This window comes from Gordionus sp. m RMFG-2023, chromosome 4, assembly GCF_954871325.1.
Source record: "Gordionus sp. m RMFG-2023 chromosome 4, tfGorSpeb1-WG-v2, whole genome shotgun sequence".
In the NCBI taxonomy this organism is placed as follows: domain Eukaryota; kingdom Metazoa; phylum Nematomorpha; class Gordioida; order Chordodea; family Parachordodidae; genus Gordionus; species Gordionus sp. m RMFG-2023.
The window spans coordinates 23505194-23523665 of record NC_088778.1 but is presented as its reverse complement, the minus strand read 5'-3'; the positions used below and the strand labels follow the sequence as shown (position 1 = coordinate 23523665).

At 26.0% G+C, this 18472-nt stretch overlaps 2 protein-coding genes across 3 annotated transcripts in view; one reads left to right on the top strand and one right to left on the bottom strand.

Moving 5' to 3' along the window:
- Positions 1-11573, top strand: part of LOC135927848 (nuclear pore complex protein Nup155-like) — a 31026-nt gene extending 19453 nt beyond the window's left edge. Inside the window, exons 14-27 of the mRNA XM_065464053.1 lie at positions 1933-2084; positions 3161-3505; positions 3953-4124; positions 4567-4756; positions 5007-5295; positions 5554-5658; positions 6242-6420; positions 6552-6756; positions 7325-7426; positions 8155-8325; positions 8911-9001; positions 9370-9506; positions 10839-10936; positions 11324-11573. Of these exons, the coding sequence (XP_065320125.1) occupies positions 1933-2084; positions 3161-3505; positions 3953-4124; positions 4567-4756; positions 5007-5295; positions 5554-5658; positions 6242-6420; positions 6552-6756; positions 7325-7426; positions 8155-8325; positions 8911-9001; positions 9370-9506; positions 10839-10936; positions 11324-11456 (2369 nt within the window). The 3' untranslated portion in view covers positions 11457-11573. The remainder of the gene's footprint in view (positions 1-1932; positions 2085-3160; positions 3506-3952; positions 4125-4566; positions 4757-5006; positions 5296-5553; positions 5659-6241; positions 6421-6551; positions 6757-7324; positions 7427-8154; positions 8326-8910; positions 9002-9369; positions 9507-10838; positions 10937-11323) is intronic.
- A 2856-nt stretch (positions 11574-14429) lies between these two features.
- LOC135928106 (uncharacterized) lies at positions 14430-15584 on the bottom strand. Of its 2 annotated transcripts, XM_065464456.1 has the most exons (4): positions 15344-15573; positions 15105-15176; positions 14778-14793; positions 14430-14651 (listed from the first exon to the last, which is right to left on the bottom strand). In XM_065464456.1, exons 1-4 carry the CDS (start codon positions 15531-15533, stop codon positions 14603-14605), a joined length of 327 nt encoding a protein of 108 aa, XP_065320528.1. In that variant the 5' UTR covers positions 15534-15573; the 3' UTR covers positions 14430-14602. The 2 variants fall into 2 exon arrangements, with proteins under 2 accessions (XP_065320528.1, XP_065320529.1); XM_065464457.1 differs by lacking the exon at positions 15105-15176 and having other exon boundaries at positions 15344-15584.
- Positions 15585-18472: the final 2888 nt, after the last annotated feature.

Genomic DNA, 18472 nt, shown 5'->3' with positions numbered 1-18472 from the left:
ATTTGTTTAAACAAAATTAGTGGGATGACCGTTGTTGAATAAAAAATATAACGTAAACTAAAAGGAGTGCATTGCATTCTATGTCAAATCAAACTCTCAACCCACCTCTTTAATTTCAAAAAAATTTGCGGGCGCTTCATAAAAATGTGAGTTAGATTATAAACGAGCGATTATATTACCTATGATAATTTGAATTATATACAAAGATAGCCCTTTTTTTAAACCTTTTCCTAATTAAATTTGCCTTAATTGTAAACTAAATCAGTTCAAACATTAATTCTAATATTATAAGTCAATAATCGATATTTTTGAGAAAAAAATTGAAAATTGTTTTAAAAAAAAGAATAAGCAATAATTACCCTACTGTTTATTAGCGCGGCTGCTTAATTTTATCAAAAAATATAGCCAATGATATATAACCCTTTAAAGACTTTTATTGTTTAAAACCCATTTTTGAGCAATATAATTGGTTTATGAGTAATATCAAGTATATTGATAAAATTCGAAATTTTATAAAGATTTTCTTAAAATACACATAATATTACTTTTAATCAATTATATTACAATAAAATATTTTCAAAATATACCGCCATCCTATACAGAATTCATAATAATTCAGAAAAATGTTAGAAAAAAAATTTAGGGTTTAAAAAAAATCTTCAATTTTATCGCCCAAAGAAGATCAAAAAAATTAAAATTTTGAGCATGCTTATAGAAGATGAGCAAAATAAAAAAATGTTTTTTATAAAAAAAATTTCATGACTTTGAGAAAATATTTTGGGAATTTTATAATATAATAAAATCTTTTGTGATGAAATCCTAAAATTTTTTTGAGCAAAATATTTTTTCATTTTTTTAAAGATAAAATTTTTGAAATAAAATCTTTTATTTTATTATTTGATCTTAAAAAAATATTTTTTTGAATAATTGATTATTTTGAAACTTTCTACTTTGCATAATATGACTATACATTAACAAATTTTTCACCCCCCCCCCCCCCTCCCCCTTTATTATGTTTAACATTTACAAATATAACATTAAATGTTCAAAATTGGTTATGTTTTTAATTAATAATTCATTACTTAATATCGGAAAAGAGTAAAAGTCCCTTATTATCACAGATAATATATTACTAACAAGCTAAAATTTCGTTTTTATTCTAACTAGAAATTATTTTACAAATTTTTACCGAGATCGAAAGGGCTAGGCTGTAAATCTCATACTTCTTTATCATTTGAAATGGAATGACATGAAACACTCTTTCACTTATCAACTTTACTCTACACTGATTCTATAATATAATATAATCTGCACATTTTTGCATAATTAAAAAATCAGTTTTTATCATATAGCAATTCTTTTGTTTGTATAAAGTAATAAATTAATCGGATTTCGCTATTTATTGCAACTTTCATATGTAATAAATATATTGTAGGATTAACGCATTATATATATTTTATCACAAACTATCTATTAAACTATATTGGCAAGTAATATATTTTTTTAAAAAAATTTTTACCCTATAATTGTCAGGATAAGTTATTATCTTCTGATTTAAATCATATTCGTTTTTTTTATTAATCTTGTAAATTTATATCAAAATTTATATTTCTCAAAAAAAAATCCCCAGTTTTTTATTTCTATCTGCAAAATTAACTATTTCCCCAAATCTGGTTAATTTTGCTAGTTTTTGTAAAAGGCCTTATATTTTTGCTTAGTTTCTTTCCCTCTTTTTTAATAATTAAAGTAAAGACCGAATCGGGATAGATAAATATGATTTTAAAATATCTGGCCAGATACCGACCGAAAAAACTAATAAATTTGCAAAGCCCTTCTTTTTATTCATTGGCGCATGTTACGAGTTATCAAGGAATTTTAAAAGTTTTAAAAATAATAATAATTCTTAACTCTCCCTCCCCCCTCTTCTACAAGATTCCCGCAGATACTCTTTGGTCAAACAAACCTTTTGCGATACATTGTTATACCTTATCAGAAGGGCCAAGGAGTTAGCCATTTTATGGAAATTATTGAGCGATTTTTCGCATGATAATATGCTGACCAAGGTTCTTTCAAACCTTCCAACGGTAATTATTATTTTTTATTAGCAATTTCTTTTTTTTAATAAAAAAAATTCAATAATTCGTTTTTTAAAAAAATATTGAAAAACTTTTTATCATCTACGGATATAACTGGCTTCACTAAAATTATTGTAATTTTGAGCGCGCAAGTTTTTATGGAGATAGGAAATATTTTAAGCATAACCCCGCGTTAAATTTCGACGTCTTAAAAAGCACGCTTTTTTTAGAATATTTAAATTATTTCGCATCCCCTTTTTTATACATATTTTATTCTATAAAAGCACTATTCACAGCAGGACAGATTACTGGGAGAGGGGGAATGGTCTGCCCCTCCATGTAAAATTTCTGCCTCTATATTAAAAAAATTTTTTAATGATTAGCATTGTTTGTTTTATACATAACAGAGGAATGCTTCGATCTCTCAAAAAACCCATCAAATTGAGAAGCAAAAATTAAGGGAAATAATAATGAGGTCCATATGCTTTTTTTGGGCAGCCCGCAATTACTTTTACGCATAGCAGGACGAACTCATTATCCAAATATTTACGGGAAATGAAAGAAAATGCCCTTACCCGATTAAATAAGGGTTTGATTAGGGAAGGGTTTGTATAAGTTAAGCTTATTTAGTATTTTCTTAATCTTATTTATTTCATTACAGATAAATTACTTAAGCTTCTACTAATATCTTTAATCCCTTATCTATAATATCAACTTCTATTCAACACTACATATAGTCTGATCTTGTAAGCCCTATTAACCTATATAACTAATAGAGAAGAATAGAGTAAATCTAATATAATGAGTACCAAATAATATACTTAAAACTAATTCTGATTATTTCCCATTTATATTTATGATCGTTCGATGCAAATATCTTTAGTTACAATTTCCCTCCCTTATTGATTTTGAGGTCTACTTTAGTAACTGATTGGCAGCATGGATTAAATAAAGATGATCATTTTTCAATATTAAATTAGATAAATGTATGCTTAGGCAAGAAAGAAAAAAGAAAAGGTATTAAAAGCTCCTCCCTCTATATATGATGAAGGAAATAGTTTATTATTGAATTTGTACTAATCTAGGAAGAAAGCGGTGAGTTATTGGCCTCCACCTTTAGTTCGATGCTGATTTCGCACCAATCCATTTCACTTTACCCGGTCCCTATCGATAATCTGCCCTTCCATTCGCGACAAACCGATTTTTCCAATCAACAAATCATCAGACCTCGTTCCCAACTCCTTAACCGGGTTATATCGTCTTTCCTGAATTACGCTTACAATTTGAACAAAAAAAACGAGTCTAACAACGAAAATTTTTACGAAGATGAATTTGATGGCGGTAGTAACAAAGAATGCGACATTTTAGTCAAGAGATTACAACAAAGTTGCCCATCTTTTTACGGGCCCGACCAAGCGTCGATATCTAAGGTACATTAATTTGCGAAATGGAGAATAAGGCATTATGTGATTTATATTTTCAGGTCTCTTTGAAAAGAAAAACAAATATTAAATCATTGATTGTCAAAATATTGCATTTCGGCTTAGTGTTTCGAAATAATATTTCGTTTTATTATTAAAACTAGTCTTGTTAAACTGCTTAATTTGAGCCGATTTTTAACTATCAATTAAAATATTGCGCTAGGCTAAAGATTGTATTTCATACATGGCATAAAGGTTAGGATATCGAAATCTCGAGGCTTAGGCATATTTTGGCTAAAATATTGAGTTAGCTGTTTAACATCAATACCTATAAAATTTATTTAAATTAAAGCCTACCATAAATTGTTAATGATATTTGGCGTTTGATTTAATATTTATGCATCCAGCTAATCCTACTCATTGCGTATATATATTAATTGATTTAAAATATTTAAGGCTAACGAATACCTAATAGCGGCCTCCACAGAAGCCGGTTTGGGCAGAGCAAATAAGGAGCAAAAGTTATGGTTCTTGAAAGAATCGCTTAGACTGTATTGTAGAGTTGATCCCAAACAACTAAATCTGTCTGACGTTTGTAATCAATACCTAAATTTAGATTTTTATAAAGGTTTTTTAAATACAAATATATATATGTGATTAAAATAGAAATTTTTATTAAAAATAACCTTAAATCAGTGTTTGAACCCTTTATTAAAATAAAGGTTTTCAGTTCTGAATTTTTTAAAAAGAATCTCCGGTTCTGAGATTTGCTCGGGTTATGGTTTCCATTGCAAACTCTGTTAAAAAAACAATAAAATCTCTATAAAAAAATGAATCGTACAAATTAGCTTATATAAATAAGAGAAGAATGCAAATTCTTAATATTAGGAATACTTGAATGAATTCAATGAATATGATTTCCCTAATAATATAGGAGCAAATGAGTATTTAATGACAATGGAATAGCCTCCCTATTTTATTTTCAACGGCCTCTTTTCTTTTTTTGTCCTTGAGACATCTAGTTCTTGCGTTAATATTATATTCCCAACTCATTTTTTAAAAAAATGAAGGCATATTGGAGTTATGTTTAGCATACGCTAATAATTTCAGGAAACCTTCAACGGAGCAAACCAAATTAAACTCTATCGTTTCGAAAGATTATCAGTTTTATTACGAAATATATTCTGGTCTCCCACCATCGTTGCATAATACCACGTCTCCTCTTACTTCTCAAAACTTTCCGCCAGATTTTGAAGAAAGGTTAATCATATTTTTTTTTACTCTTATATTAAATAGCTAAAATAAATGGAAATTTTAATAAAAATAAAAATTTTAAACTGGTATTTCTTATGTGATCATTTATGTCGTTCCTCATAACTAATTGGATGTTTATTTGGTATAAAAAACCAATAATAAATAATATCACAATATAACCTTTTTTTAACATTTTTTATTAAGATTAAAAAAAATCAATATTAACGTTTTATAAACGATTTATTTATTTTTAAAGACTCAAATCTTACACCATCATCCTAAATTCACTTAAACAATTACTCACCACCGCTTCTCAACATTCTCCGATTAAACAGCAACACCAACAAAGGCTACAATTCAATCCAAATCAAAATAACTTTGTAACTTTTGTCAATGACAATACCAACAACGCCGATTATAACACATCCTTTGGTTACGAATCGGCCGAAATGAATTTGGTAGATGATAGCGAAATATTCCTTAGAGACACAGAACTGTGGCGGCAGGGAGATAAGTCATCATTATATAATAGGATGAGAATCAAAGTTTATTATTATTTTTTTTCTTATTTTTTTAACAAAAAACATTTTTTAGTAAATAAAAAGGAAGGAGTGATAAAATATTAAATATATATTTGAATTTTTGAAAACATTAATTAATTAATAATCATTACTTAAAATTCGTATCAAAAGTTGTTAAATTTTGGTATATAAGATATTTTTGGTGTAACTAAATATTTAGTCGATACATTTGTTCATATATACACATAGATTAAACTATATTAATTATTTTTTTAATTAAAGCTTTTAGCCCTTCTTAATAGATGTTCTAAATCGGAGGACGAATTGTTTAGTTACCTCTTTTTTGATTGGCTCATTCAAAATAAGTTAACAGATTATTTGATAAAGGTTTGATACAGTTATTATAATTATAAAATAGTCCTGTAGACATTCTTTTTAAACCGAATCCTTTCACGTTTTCGTCGTTCATTGACAAATTGAATACTTTTGTGTTCAAATTCTTGAAAACGTTCATTCATATCCTTGAATATATTTTATTGAAAATAAATTTAATAATGCTATGTTACCCGTTAGATTTAAAGTTATATATAATTCAAACACTAGGTAAAAACACGTGCCTAAAAAATATTTGAAGGAAATAGCTAAGTGAGAAAATGAAATCTTTTATTTAACAAATTCCGATTTTTTTAAAATTTGAATGAACATAAAAAAAACAAACGCATTTGTTAAATAAAAATGAATACATCAGCGGCGTTCAAAATTCTTGAAAATAAAACGAAGCGAAAATGAACCCGTTAGGTTACAACGCTCACTCTAATTGATCGCGTCTGTAAAATACAATACATACCATTCTTTCACTTTTGCTTTCCTTAGTCTATCCTACCCCTTTACATTAAAAATTAAATCTGTTTTTTAAAAATAAATAAAGCCAAGTTATTTTAATTCATAAAAATTCAATACATGTTGATAGTCAAAATCAAATTTCCTCGGTGCCTATTTTGACAATGTAACTGATCGGGGAGGTCCTGGCTCTTTCAAAAACCCAACCGAAGTAACGGAAATGCTAAAATTAAAATGGAAGTATCAGCAGGCTCAGAAACGATATCTAAAGGCCGCTTATGTACTGAATACGTTAGCTGAACGCGTTGAGTTAATATTTAAATTATATTAAATAAATGTTTTTATAAGTAGGAAGTTGATATATGATTTGACCGAAATAAGACAATTAAAATTCTCGTCTTAATTAAAAGCTAAAATTACACTTTTAAATTGTCCAATAGCCAAGATATAGACCTCAATACCAGGATAGAATATTTATCGAACGCTTTGGTTCTCTCTAGAACCTCAATCACAACTGACAATCAGGGAAACAAGATGCGATTATCGGATGGAGCAGTTCCAAATCGGGATTTATCAATGACAAACGAAAAAAAGGAGGAATGGTTACAGGAATTGCAAGATAAGATCGACGTTGCTCAAATTCAAGTCAGTTTAGTTTTAGTGACAAGTCAATTACTGGCACATCTTTTAGGAATATACGTTATCGATTTTTTTTGCTACTTTATCTGCGTGAGTGAATTGTAAAAACTCATGACCATAGTTATTATGGTATCGTGATACATAAATACCTTATTTATATATGTAGTTTGGTGTTTTGAAATTTATCATTACATTTGAGAAAATTGTATCTATATCGATACGTTATTTAGATACCTTTTAAAGCATCATATCTAGATATATAGATAAATTAGCAGACTCGAAAAATGTTATTTTAAATTAAGTAACATTTTATTTGGGGTAATCAAATTAAATTTCGGATTATTTTAAATACATATGACATGCACCTCTTTGTCCTATAAATAAGCATACTATATGTATAAGGTTTTGAATCACAATTCACATAACTCCGGCAAAATTAACATAATTTATAAATAAGAAAATCTTATATTCCTTTTTTTTACAATTTGTATTCTAACAAGTCTAAAAGATTCGGTTGAAATTTTCAAAATGATTGTTTATTATATGATGTTTTATAAAAATAATCAAATTATAGCAAAAGATTATGGACTCGATATTAGCTAAATACGGAGAAAATAATGAATTTGCTGTCCGCGCTATTAATCAGCTTAATGAACAATTGTATGATTTAACTCAAGTAACTCCTTTATAAACAAAATCTATACTTGTTATGCACGCGATTGAATTAGTTTTTTAAATTAACCCATAGATATAGGCCCATACATCAATATCTATCTATATTTTTAATCGATTACCAGCTGATGGCAAATGAATGTTTTAAAAAAGATATTTTTATACTAATTATAAATATTTTTAAAAAAATAAGATTATTTATATTGGCTTTTTGGTTCATTTTTTATTTCTGTATCGATGTTACTGTGCTGATACTGTATCATTGGTATTAACTAAAACTAAAAAAAACTGGTATTATTGTACATCTCTGCTTTATATATAGCTTATTTTTTATTAGGTATAGAATTGCTTTATTTTTTTTTTAGTAGGGAAAAGATAGATACCTTTTAAATCTGAAAATCGACTCAGCTTAAATCTATTCTTATTGTGAATTTACCTTGTTTGTGAAATCGCTTGCTATTAGCGACTCAAAAAAACACAAAATACAACAGATATTTTGTAATATTCATAGTGCCTGTAATTATTTATTTATAAATTCTTTCTTATCATTACTCGTAATTTGAATTTACCGCCCATTTCTAATATCATGGCTCATGAATATCGCCATCTGCTAACATCGCCTCTCCCCTATATGTACACCATGAAAATATTAGTTATTATTTACTGTGTTTTGTATTTTTCTCTGCAAACCTCTAATTCCACGATAAAATTGATTTGCAAATAAAATTTAAGCTGTACCAAGATTTCGGAGAAAAGTTTAAACTATGGGATTGTCAATTGATCATTATGCAAGCTGCCAACCATCGGGATAAAGATCTCATTAAAGAAACTTGGACTCAAATTCTTGATGAATTGTATGGAAGCTTGCCCAATTACAACAATATAGGAATGTTATTGGACAAGGTTGTTTTATTTTCTTTTTGGTAAACTTTGTTTGAATAACGCAAGCGCAAAATTATGCTTAATCATTCAATCTTCTTCGTCTTCTTTTGGTTCTTTTAAGTATGTTTATTAAATTTAAAATATTCTTCTTCATTGAGAAATTTATTTATATTTCCCATACAATCATAAAAACTAAACTTAGTAATCATTATTTTATTATGATGCCTAATTAAATTATAACAATGGTATATTTAATACGCATAGACCTATTACACGTTTAAAAATCTCTCATTAATCCGCCATAAAATTTTCAAGGGGGTAAAATCTCTATTAGTTCGGGAAGGAGGGAGGGGTTTAGAAGTTTGATATAACGATTACAATATCAATATGATTTGTTGTAAAACATTTCCATATATTTGTAACGATTTTCCTAAAAAATTGATACAATCATGAAAATAACAACAAAAATGCTAATATCGGATCTCGATTTTTTTAAAAAAAAATATCTGTCAATTTTTTTAAGAATTGTCTGGTCCATCATTTACATAATATCGGCACAAGTCCTAAAAATTTAGAATATTTTAAATTATATTTTGATTACAAAAGGTTTATACGATTGGCAAAAGATTCGAATGTATTGCAGCGAACGATAATGGACTTATTTCATATCAACAATCATTTCCCTTTTTTCCTACAAGTTTTTAAAAGAATAAAATTTTATAGTTTATTTAAGGCTACGATTGAAGCTTGAATTCTAGAACTATTTTTTTTTAAAATTGCTTTAAGCATATAATTTTTCAAAACATAAATTGAATTTATTTGGGTATTTAAGAACAGAATTGTCCATAAAAAATATTATTTGCTTGAAATATGTGAAAAAGTTAAATTTGTCTTAATTCTTTATCTTGATTATATTATAATTTAATATAATGTTTATAAGATCATCCATTTTTGATTTGAAATTTTAATTATTGTTTTCTTTAAAAGATAATTTTATTTAAAGGGGAGAAAGATTTTAAATAAATTTCACACATTAATCTCTTATATTATATTTAATTAAATCAGAGTTTTTGATCCGCTATCTCGAAAACAAAAGTTTCGAATGGCGAACTCCTTCGACCGCTATAGCGCAAACTTTTATCAAACTCGGTTATAACGCGGAAAAAATTTTGCGTTTGTACATTGATCTCTACGATAAAAATGTATAATTTTATTATCTCCTACTTTTTTTTTATTTTTCTTAAGCACCATATAATTATTATTATGCATTAAGATTGACAAAATTTGTGATTTTTTGAAAAAACTAATATTTCAATTGAGAAGTTACCGATTTAAATTGAAAAATATGATACATCATAATTTTTTTAACCTTAGTAAAATATTTCTTTGTAAGCAATAAGTTAATGCTTCAGGATATCGGGTCAAGAAATTAGTGGAAAAATAGCTGACTGTCAATCAAAAAATTCGATGATATTTGTAAACTGTTTTAAAAAAATTTGCGATATCATTAAGTCTGAAAAAAATTATTCTAAAACTTTTAAACCAAATTTAAAATTTTATCTTTTTGACTAATAAAATAAGGGTAGTTTTAATATTTTTAATTTTAGCTACTGTTATTTCTCAATTGCGTGTCCTGATGCATTAGCCAAACTTTAAATATTCGTTAATACCATTAATTTAAAATAATTTTGATTATTAGTTTTGTGTTAATTGTTTAGTATGTCCTAAAAATTAACATTTTTAAAACTCTCCCTCTCCTCCCTTTTTCTGAGGATATTCTTATAAATATCTAATATTAATCAATAATTGTAATATAAGCCAATAGCTATCAAATTATTTATGTAAAATATATATTTAAAATGCAAATCAATATTAGAATTGAAGATAAAATTTAATTCTTGGCATAAAAGCATAAATCTTTTATATTCCGGGAAGGATTTAGCCTTTTGGACAAGATATTTTTCATATTTATCATCCATATAATTTCCCAATGATATTTGCTTTACAAAAATTAAATAAGTCGAAGATGTTTAATGTTGAGGGCTAGCTTTTGTTGCTAACCTTTTGATAATGTTTGCCATGTGCTGTTACGAAGAAATTCCCTTCCGCATAATGGCTTAGATTTTAACTATTTTAAAGTTCTTATATTGAGTTATCGCAACATCAGAAAAATGAAATATTATTGATAAATATTGATTAAAAGGATAAATTTTAAAATTTAATTTTTTGGGAACTTTATTTTGTCAAATAAATGTAAAACCATAATAATAATAATAATGAGTCGCTTTTTTGAATATTGCTACAATTTTATGTTAATTTAAATTGGCGTTAATTCTTATTAACCCCGCGATCATTAATTAGGGAATAAGAAGCATACCCGAATGATAGGTGTTAACGGCTCTACTAAATATTTTTTTACTATTAAATTGTTTATTACAAAAAAAGGATTGAATTGTTGTATTGTGACTTATTGATAATTCAAATCTAAATGTTTATTTTTTAAATTAATAAAAAAAATTATATTATTTTCAAAGATTCAAAATACGCCTTTCAACTTTCACCTGGCCCATGTGATTCTATTATTAATATCTCATATATTCGTTAGTCGTGAAAATTTGACTATTAATAACAGGTTATTTCTATCATTTTATCATTCAATATTTTTTTATTAACCCCGCTTCTAAAATAAAAGTTAGACCTCGAGAAATATATAGTAAAATATAAGATTTATTGGGACCTAATATTAAAAAATATTATAAATAGGATTTTATTAATTTGGGGAACTTTTATTACTTTGTAATAACAATTATCATTCAAGGATTGTTTGCTATTTTTTTTATTTTTAAATTAGTGTATAATCGGTATTTTAAATTTAATTTTACAGCTATTTTAGAGATACACTTTAGCACTATAAAATTTAATTCATGTGATTTTGATCCTATCGCATTTTCCACTAAAAACCAGTTATATATACATATATAATAATTGACTTAATATTATATTTTTTTTTAATTTTTAGTCAAAATATATTGAATCAATCCTTAAATTTTACCGCTTCGTTGGTGATAAATTTGCAAAGTAAAGATATTGGCAGGGATCAAAAGATATACGAATTACTTTCCAAGGTGCAAGCTCAGTTAAGCAGAGAATAATTTGAATTTTATAAAAGCGCATGTGATTTCGATTGAAAAAAAGCTAGTCTTTTTATACAAGTTTGAGATGTTTTTTATAAACAACTAAATTTTACGTTTCTACGCCTGTGAAATAAATATTTATAAATCATAATTTGCTCCGATTAATATTAAGCTTCTCTTTTTTAGAAAAAAATTATACTTTTATGATTGTGAATTATTGAATGTTTAATTGTATTTCTATTTGTATAATTTTTGCTAAGACAATTTCATCATGATATATTTTAATATTACGACATTTCCAATAAAATTATTTTATAATATTCGCTATTAAATTTAATCTTTCAAACGATCATCGGGTGATCGATATCGGGATCAACAAAAAAGAGTAATATCGATTTTATGTTTGAGTATGTAATTATTTTACAAATGTTACTTCTTCTTTTTCAGAGGGAAGCCGTTTTACTTCAGAGGCTCATCCCTCATTCATAGTAAGCCCAAATTCGCGGCGAATCATGCTAAATATGCTCTATTTTTGTGTATTTTTATAACTTCGCCACGAATTCGCGCTAACAAATCCGTGGTCAAGGGGGTATAGGAGCCGCCAATTTTAACAACTGGGAATTTATTAGATTTTTTTAAATGAAAACCTGATCCTCTTTTCATCCGATAGCTAAAATTTGTTTTTATAATTATTTTTTTTGTTGATGGGTTTATTTTTGAGTTTATAATTACTTAATTTAATACTTGATTTATAGTTTAATGTTTATATATTTAATTTTAAGAATTATAATTTTTTAGATTATTTTGATAAAATCTTTCCAAATTTATAATTAAATAAAATTATTTAAGTTTTACATGTATATATATATATATATATATATTTATCCTAGAATAATTCATATTTACGTATATAATATTGAACCAACATGTCCGGTAACGATAAACATTATGGCTTTCCTAGAGGTCTTCCTCAATTATTTAGCGTATTGTTGTGTTAATATTTTAAAAAAACTATATTTTAATAACCCGAGATGATAATTGTTAAAAATTACACCTTTTTTCAAACATTCAAATAATCTGTTGGCAGTTATTGAGATACATTAGAATTTAGAATCCTTCTTCGATTCCCACAATAATATTTTTATTAAAGAAATATGATCCTTATTATAATTTGAACTTATTTCCGGGAACTTATTTTTGCTGCTGTGAGGGAAACCTTTTTTGGGTTCGCTTGGATATCTGATAAATGTTTACGAAAACTACGGATCTGAGTAATAAATATGGGTTAAGGTTCAAATAAAAAGTATTATATCGGATTAAGCGGTTCGAATGCTTTTTTCCAAAAATATTTAGTATTTTATATTTGAGAAACAGCATTTATAAAATATTATCATTTAAAACAACTTATATATTTTATTATTATTTCAGAGACAAATATACTTAGTTTATACATTATAACAAATAACCGGTATTTATTAAACTATAAAAATAAATAATTTTTTAACTTTTTTTTCCTAAAAATTTTATTGAACCATTCGATTAAGAATAAGGAGAAAAATTTTGTAATATGTTAATTTATCTATAAGCCAAATTACAATATGCAAAAAAATGGCTAATGAACTGATCCATAAACTTTAAAAATAGGATACCATAATGTAACATTAGTTCTAATATATCCTGGTTCTACCTCCTACTAAACAGCCTATAAAAGAAAAACAAAATTAAGAATACAAAAATAAACGAGGAAATAAATACGATAAATAACAATGGCACCATATACTTAAAACATCAAAATAGGGTGTCCTAGTTCAAAGCTATTTAGTCTAAGGTAAATGCAATTAAGTTTAGCACAGAGCCTAATACCTTATTTAGATGTTAGGTAATTAATTTTTTAATAGTTCAGGCTTGGTTTAAGCTTTCAGGCTCTGATAACATCAATATTCAAAAAAAACAAATTAACATGTTTATTAAATTGCTCTATACTTCTTAGATGCTTTAGATAATTTTTAATATTTAACAACTTCCACTCACTTTAAATGGCTACGGGCATAATTTACAAAATCTTGGTTGAATAAGTGACCGATTACATTTCCTTTCTCAGTGTTCTTCAAATCGCGTATTTAAAAGCATATATAATAATTTACCTAATATTTTAAACAGATAAATAAATTTTAGATCTCAAAACTTCTTTTTTTACTATCGAATTTGTTTATTATTTTTATATACAATTTACTTATTGTGCTTGATATAATATAATAAATTTAGATATTTTTTTTATGTTCGGATAAATCGTGGAGATGTACTTAAATTTTAATCACTCAAATCATATTAGACTTCAGTGGTTTATTATAGGCTACCGACAAAATTATGGTGAGCACTGACAGAATTATGGAATTACTTCCTCTTTTTGCTAATATTTTAGATAGAATTTCTTTTTTTGCTAATTTTCGACTAATTTTAATTATAATTTTTTTAAAAAAAAAATTCTTTTATAGTGAGCTTTTTCAAGTTAGAGGTGATAATAAAAATTCTTTGATAATTTGTCATTATTTAAAATTCGTGGCATTTATCCAAATAATATTTAACTTTTTAATTTAACATTATTAAATATGTTATAAGCTTTATCTCAAAATAAATTTAATTTAAGGACCTTATCTTGTGGTTTAATTTCGTGTCAAAAAAAAAATTGGAGTCTATTGAGTTCAAAGCCTTTGAATTTTATCAAAAATTTATGATGGGTGACAATTGTCGATGAATGAACGGTGCCTCAAATATTAAAGGGATATATGAAATTTATCAACGAAACAATATCAAAAAATTTGATTTGCAAATTTTTACTTTATCGAAAAAGAAGAAATAATTCTAGAAAATTTTAATTAAAATCTTAGACTTCCAGAAGTATTAAAACTCGAATTTTTTAAAAATGATTTAGGACATAGCCAAATTCTAATAATAAGTTGTTTTTTTTTGAAGAAATTTAATTAAATCAACTTATAACAATACCTCGTATTTACCTTTATTTTATGTTTCGTAAATAAATTTATTGTTTAAACAGATTATAACCTTTTATTTTTGATTAACATGATTTATTATAAAAGAACTTAACCAAAGTAAGAAAATTTATACAAGTATAATATTTCAAATTTTTATCATCAAAGATGAGTTCATTGCGTTTGGGTATCATTAAGAGCAACAGTCTCCTCACTATCAGCTCTAGATATTAAAAATAAAAAATATATTATATAATTTATTTTTTTTAAATAGAATAGAAATCGAATAAAAAAGAAATTTTAATTGGAAGTTATAATTGGATAATAAGTATAAATAAAGTTAACTCACTTGGCATAGTAGTTATCTGTTAAATAAAATAAAATTTACAACTAATATTTTAATTCTAATTGTTGAGTATCTTTAGGTCCGAAGCCCTACCCGATGGAATTATTTTAGAAATTAATCTAAATTCCATAAGATAAACAAAAATTATTCAAAATGGCAAAAAAAAAATTTATCCATGGAAGGTAAGGGTGGAAGGGGGAGATAATTCAGATAATTTTTTTAATTTGAGCTGAACTGGAAAATGCTCAATATTTTAAATCCTGGCGGAGCCTAAGACCTCTGCATACGGCTAATATATTATTATGACTTTAAAAAAAAAGAAGTGCTTACAGTAACATCTCCAGCAATGTCTAAAATAATCATAGTGTCTCATATAGTAAGGGCAATAGATTGCAAAACAATCTTTTGTAGATAATAAATAAATAAAATAGAATATTCATTTTTTTAATGTAGCCATGAAACCTATTTTTAAACCATAAAAGGGTTTAAAAAAATTTATAAGTATAGAAAACAAATAAAGGTTCATATATACCTTGTAAACAATCTTTTACAAAATTAAATAACTATACTGTAATATTTCCTGGGCCAACATTGGAGAGGTCCTATATAACGTGAGCTTTCTCCGTTTATTCCTGGTATTTCGGTTATTTCCGCTACCCTGGCAACTCCGACTACCGAAGTAGAATTATCGTCGGATGAAGCATCGTTGTTATACGCGAAACAAACTAACAAAAAGAGTGCTACCAAATAGAATTTCATTTCCACAAAAAATTAATTTATTATTGGAAAAAAGATATAAAATATAGTCACTGTTTTAAAAATCTATATATAGTAATTTTACTAATGATATTTGAATAGGATTAATTATGAACATTATTTATCAATTTTAAATATAGAATAATAAAAAATAAATCCGGTTATATGACAATTGATAATTATACCTGTTGGCTAATTATCAATCGGAAGAGGATGTATATTAGGTGATTCAATATTTTGAAATAATGACCACACCTAATTTTCAAGCGGCGAATGTTTATGGTTATCTTGAAATTTGAAGGTCAAAGTCTTAAAAAATTAATTTATAATTTTATTATTTTATTTTTCTTAAATACTTTCTTTCTTATTTTTTTTGGACAATATATCGAATATTCAAGCCAAATCTATATATAATGTTAAATTTATATAATTTTAAAAAATAATTAAATATAATGATATAAAAAAAGAAATTTAAATAATAAATATTAATAGTGGTAATGAAAATTTAGGGAATAGAAGATAATTTTATTGGTTATAAGCAGTTCTGGCCTCTAGCCTATTAAAAAAAATATATACTCGTTAGTTAAAATATTTGTCAGGCATTCATTTTAAATACACTCCCTACTCATATTAAGGTGAAGATTTAATGTATATTTTTTTATATACATTACACCGGGTGTGGCTCAAAAAAAACAACGCTTTTTGAAATCTTTGTAATTCCAAAACGAGTCACTACTTTTTTTTGAAATAAATTTCATATTTTATTAAAGTATGTTGTGGAACTTTTAGTCTAGTTTTTATCAAATTGAGATAAAAGATATCGAAATTTGATAAAAATAACTAGAGACTCTTAATTATGATTTTTTTTCAAAAATTAAATACTTTATGTTATAATTAATTTAATTTTTCAAAAAAGGAAAGCATCCGGCTACCAGCATAATTAGACTATAGCTAGTCTATTCTTGAAAAAATAAATAATTGAGAGCATTTAGTTAGTTTTGAAGTGTAAGGATTTCAAAATGCGATGTCTATTACATCCAGACGGTATATAACATTTTTTAAGTGACATGCTTTTTGAAAACACGTATAACAATATTTGAGTCAATTGAGGTAGATTTTCACAATTTAAATCTTTAAATGGGTCAATCTTTGACTTTAACTGGCAATTTACCACACTTCATCTAGAACCCCAAACCATATTACTTAAATTTTCAATTCAGACATAACATCACAATAAAAAAGGACAACTATTGAATAAGGTAGTTGTTAATCGTTGTATTTAAATTATAATTTATTCTTTGTTTTGCAGGAATATGATTTAAAAAAATATATTGATATCAAAAGGTATTTTTGGGAGCAAATATTTTATATATGGAACAATTATATTAATTAACTCTTGATTCGGAAGGTAAATAATTTAAATTAATAAGATATGGGGGAGAATAGGCATAAAGGGCATTACTACCTTTTTAAAAAGGGAGTGCAAAGGGAAGTGAATATATTTTTTTAAATAATTTACTCCATTATATACAATTTTATGGGAGGTGTTGCCTGCTTTGGCTTGGTTTATTTCCCTAGTAGACTATATTTTAATATAGGGTAAGATATACATGTATTTGCTAATTAAAATAATATCGAACACAAATGTATCAAACTCGAATGATCATCATAACCAATAAAAAATCCGAAAATAACCCCAATTATCAAAAATTATAAAATATTTTAAACATGTCTGTCCTTTGAATTAGTTATTTTCAGATTTAAAATGGGACTAATTCAAGAATGAACATTAAATTAATTGAATTACAACGCGCAAGAATTAATATATATTGAATTTATAAAACCTTATTACCTATGTATTCGATTTTATATGATTTTGACATGTAGAATCATCTAATAATATATTAATTTTAAATAGATGAATGGAAGAAAATTAAATAAAAAGATTATACTGAAATGAAAATAATATTTATTTAAAACAAACCCTAAAATTTCTCAAAATTGAAATTCTATGTATACCTAGGGTTCAAATTTTTTTTTAAAAAAATGCTAGATCCATTTTTTATAAAATTAGCACTAATTTTAAAAAACGGGGTGCATTAGCAACCAAAGCACAGCACCTTAGTAGCGATGTTCTTCCTAAGCTTAAGTGTGGAAAACTGTAAATTCTCTATTTTTTTGTTGAATTGCGAGCCTCAAATTGTAATATATAAAACAAAGATATAGCAGGTCCTTCCCATTTTTTTTATAAATATCTTCTTAACCCTGCGAATAGATAACAGTTAGAATTCTGATATACAGAATGAATCAAGAGCTAGAATATTGGGAAATATATCCAGTATTCTTTAACTTTATTTATCATTTCCTCTTTGATTGTGTGTCGATTCTTCCTCAAATCATTTTTCGTTCTTTCCCAATTAATTTTAATTGGAATCAAGTTACAATTACATTTCAGAAAACAATTAATAAAAATCTATAATTTTAGTATATGATTTAAAATTACATAACTTACAGTTTTGGATATAGATCTAACAACCTTCTTAAACAAAATCATGATAAAATCTCCAGAGATGTCATATTCCTCTTCTTTTCTGCCTGTGTATTTTTCCGCTAGAATTATAGGCAATCACATCAAGACCCATCTTTCCTCATCAACTCAATTTGGAATAAAAAGTGGCTGCTACACAAGCTACATAAATCCAGCTCACGTTGACACATACATTCTCAAATTTGATTTCAAGAACGCATTTATTCATTCAATCGTAACTAGTTTGTTCCTAATTTTTTAGATAATTTTCCAGAATACTTTAAATTCATATTTAGCAGTATTTCATTATTTTCATTCTCAAAATGCAATATGGACTTTATCAAATCCGAATTAGGTATTCAATAAGGAAATCACCTCGGCCCTGCTCTTTTTTTTCGAGTATCATAAATTTATT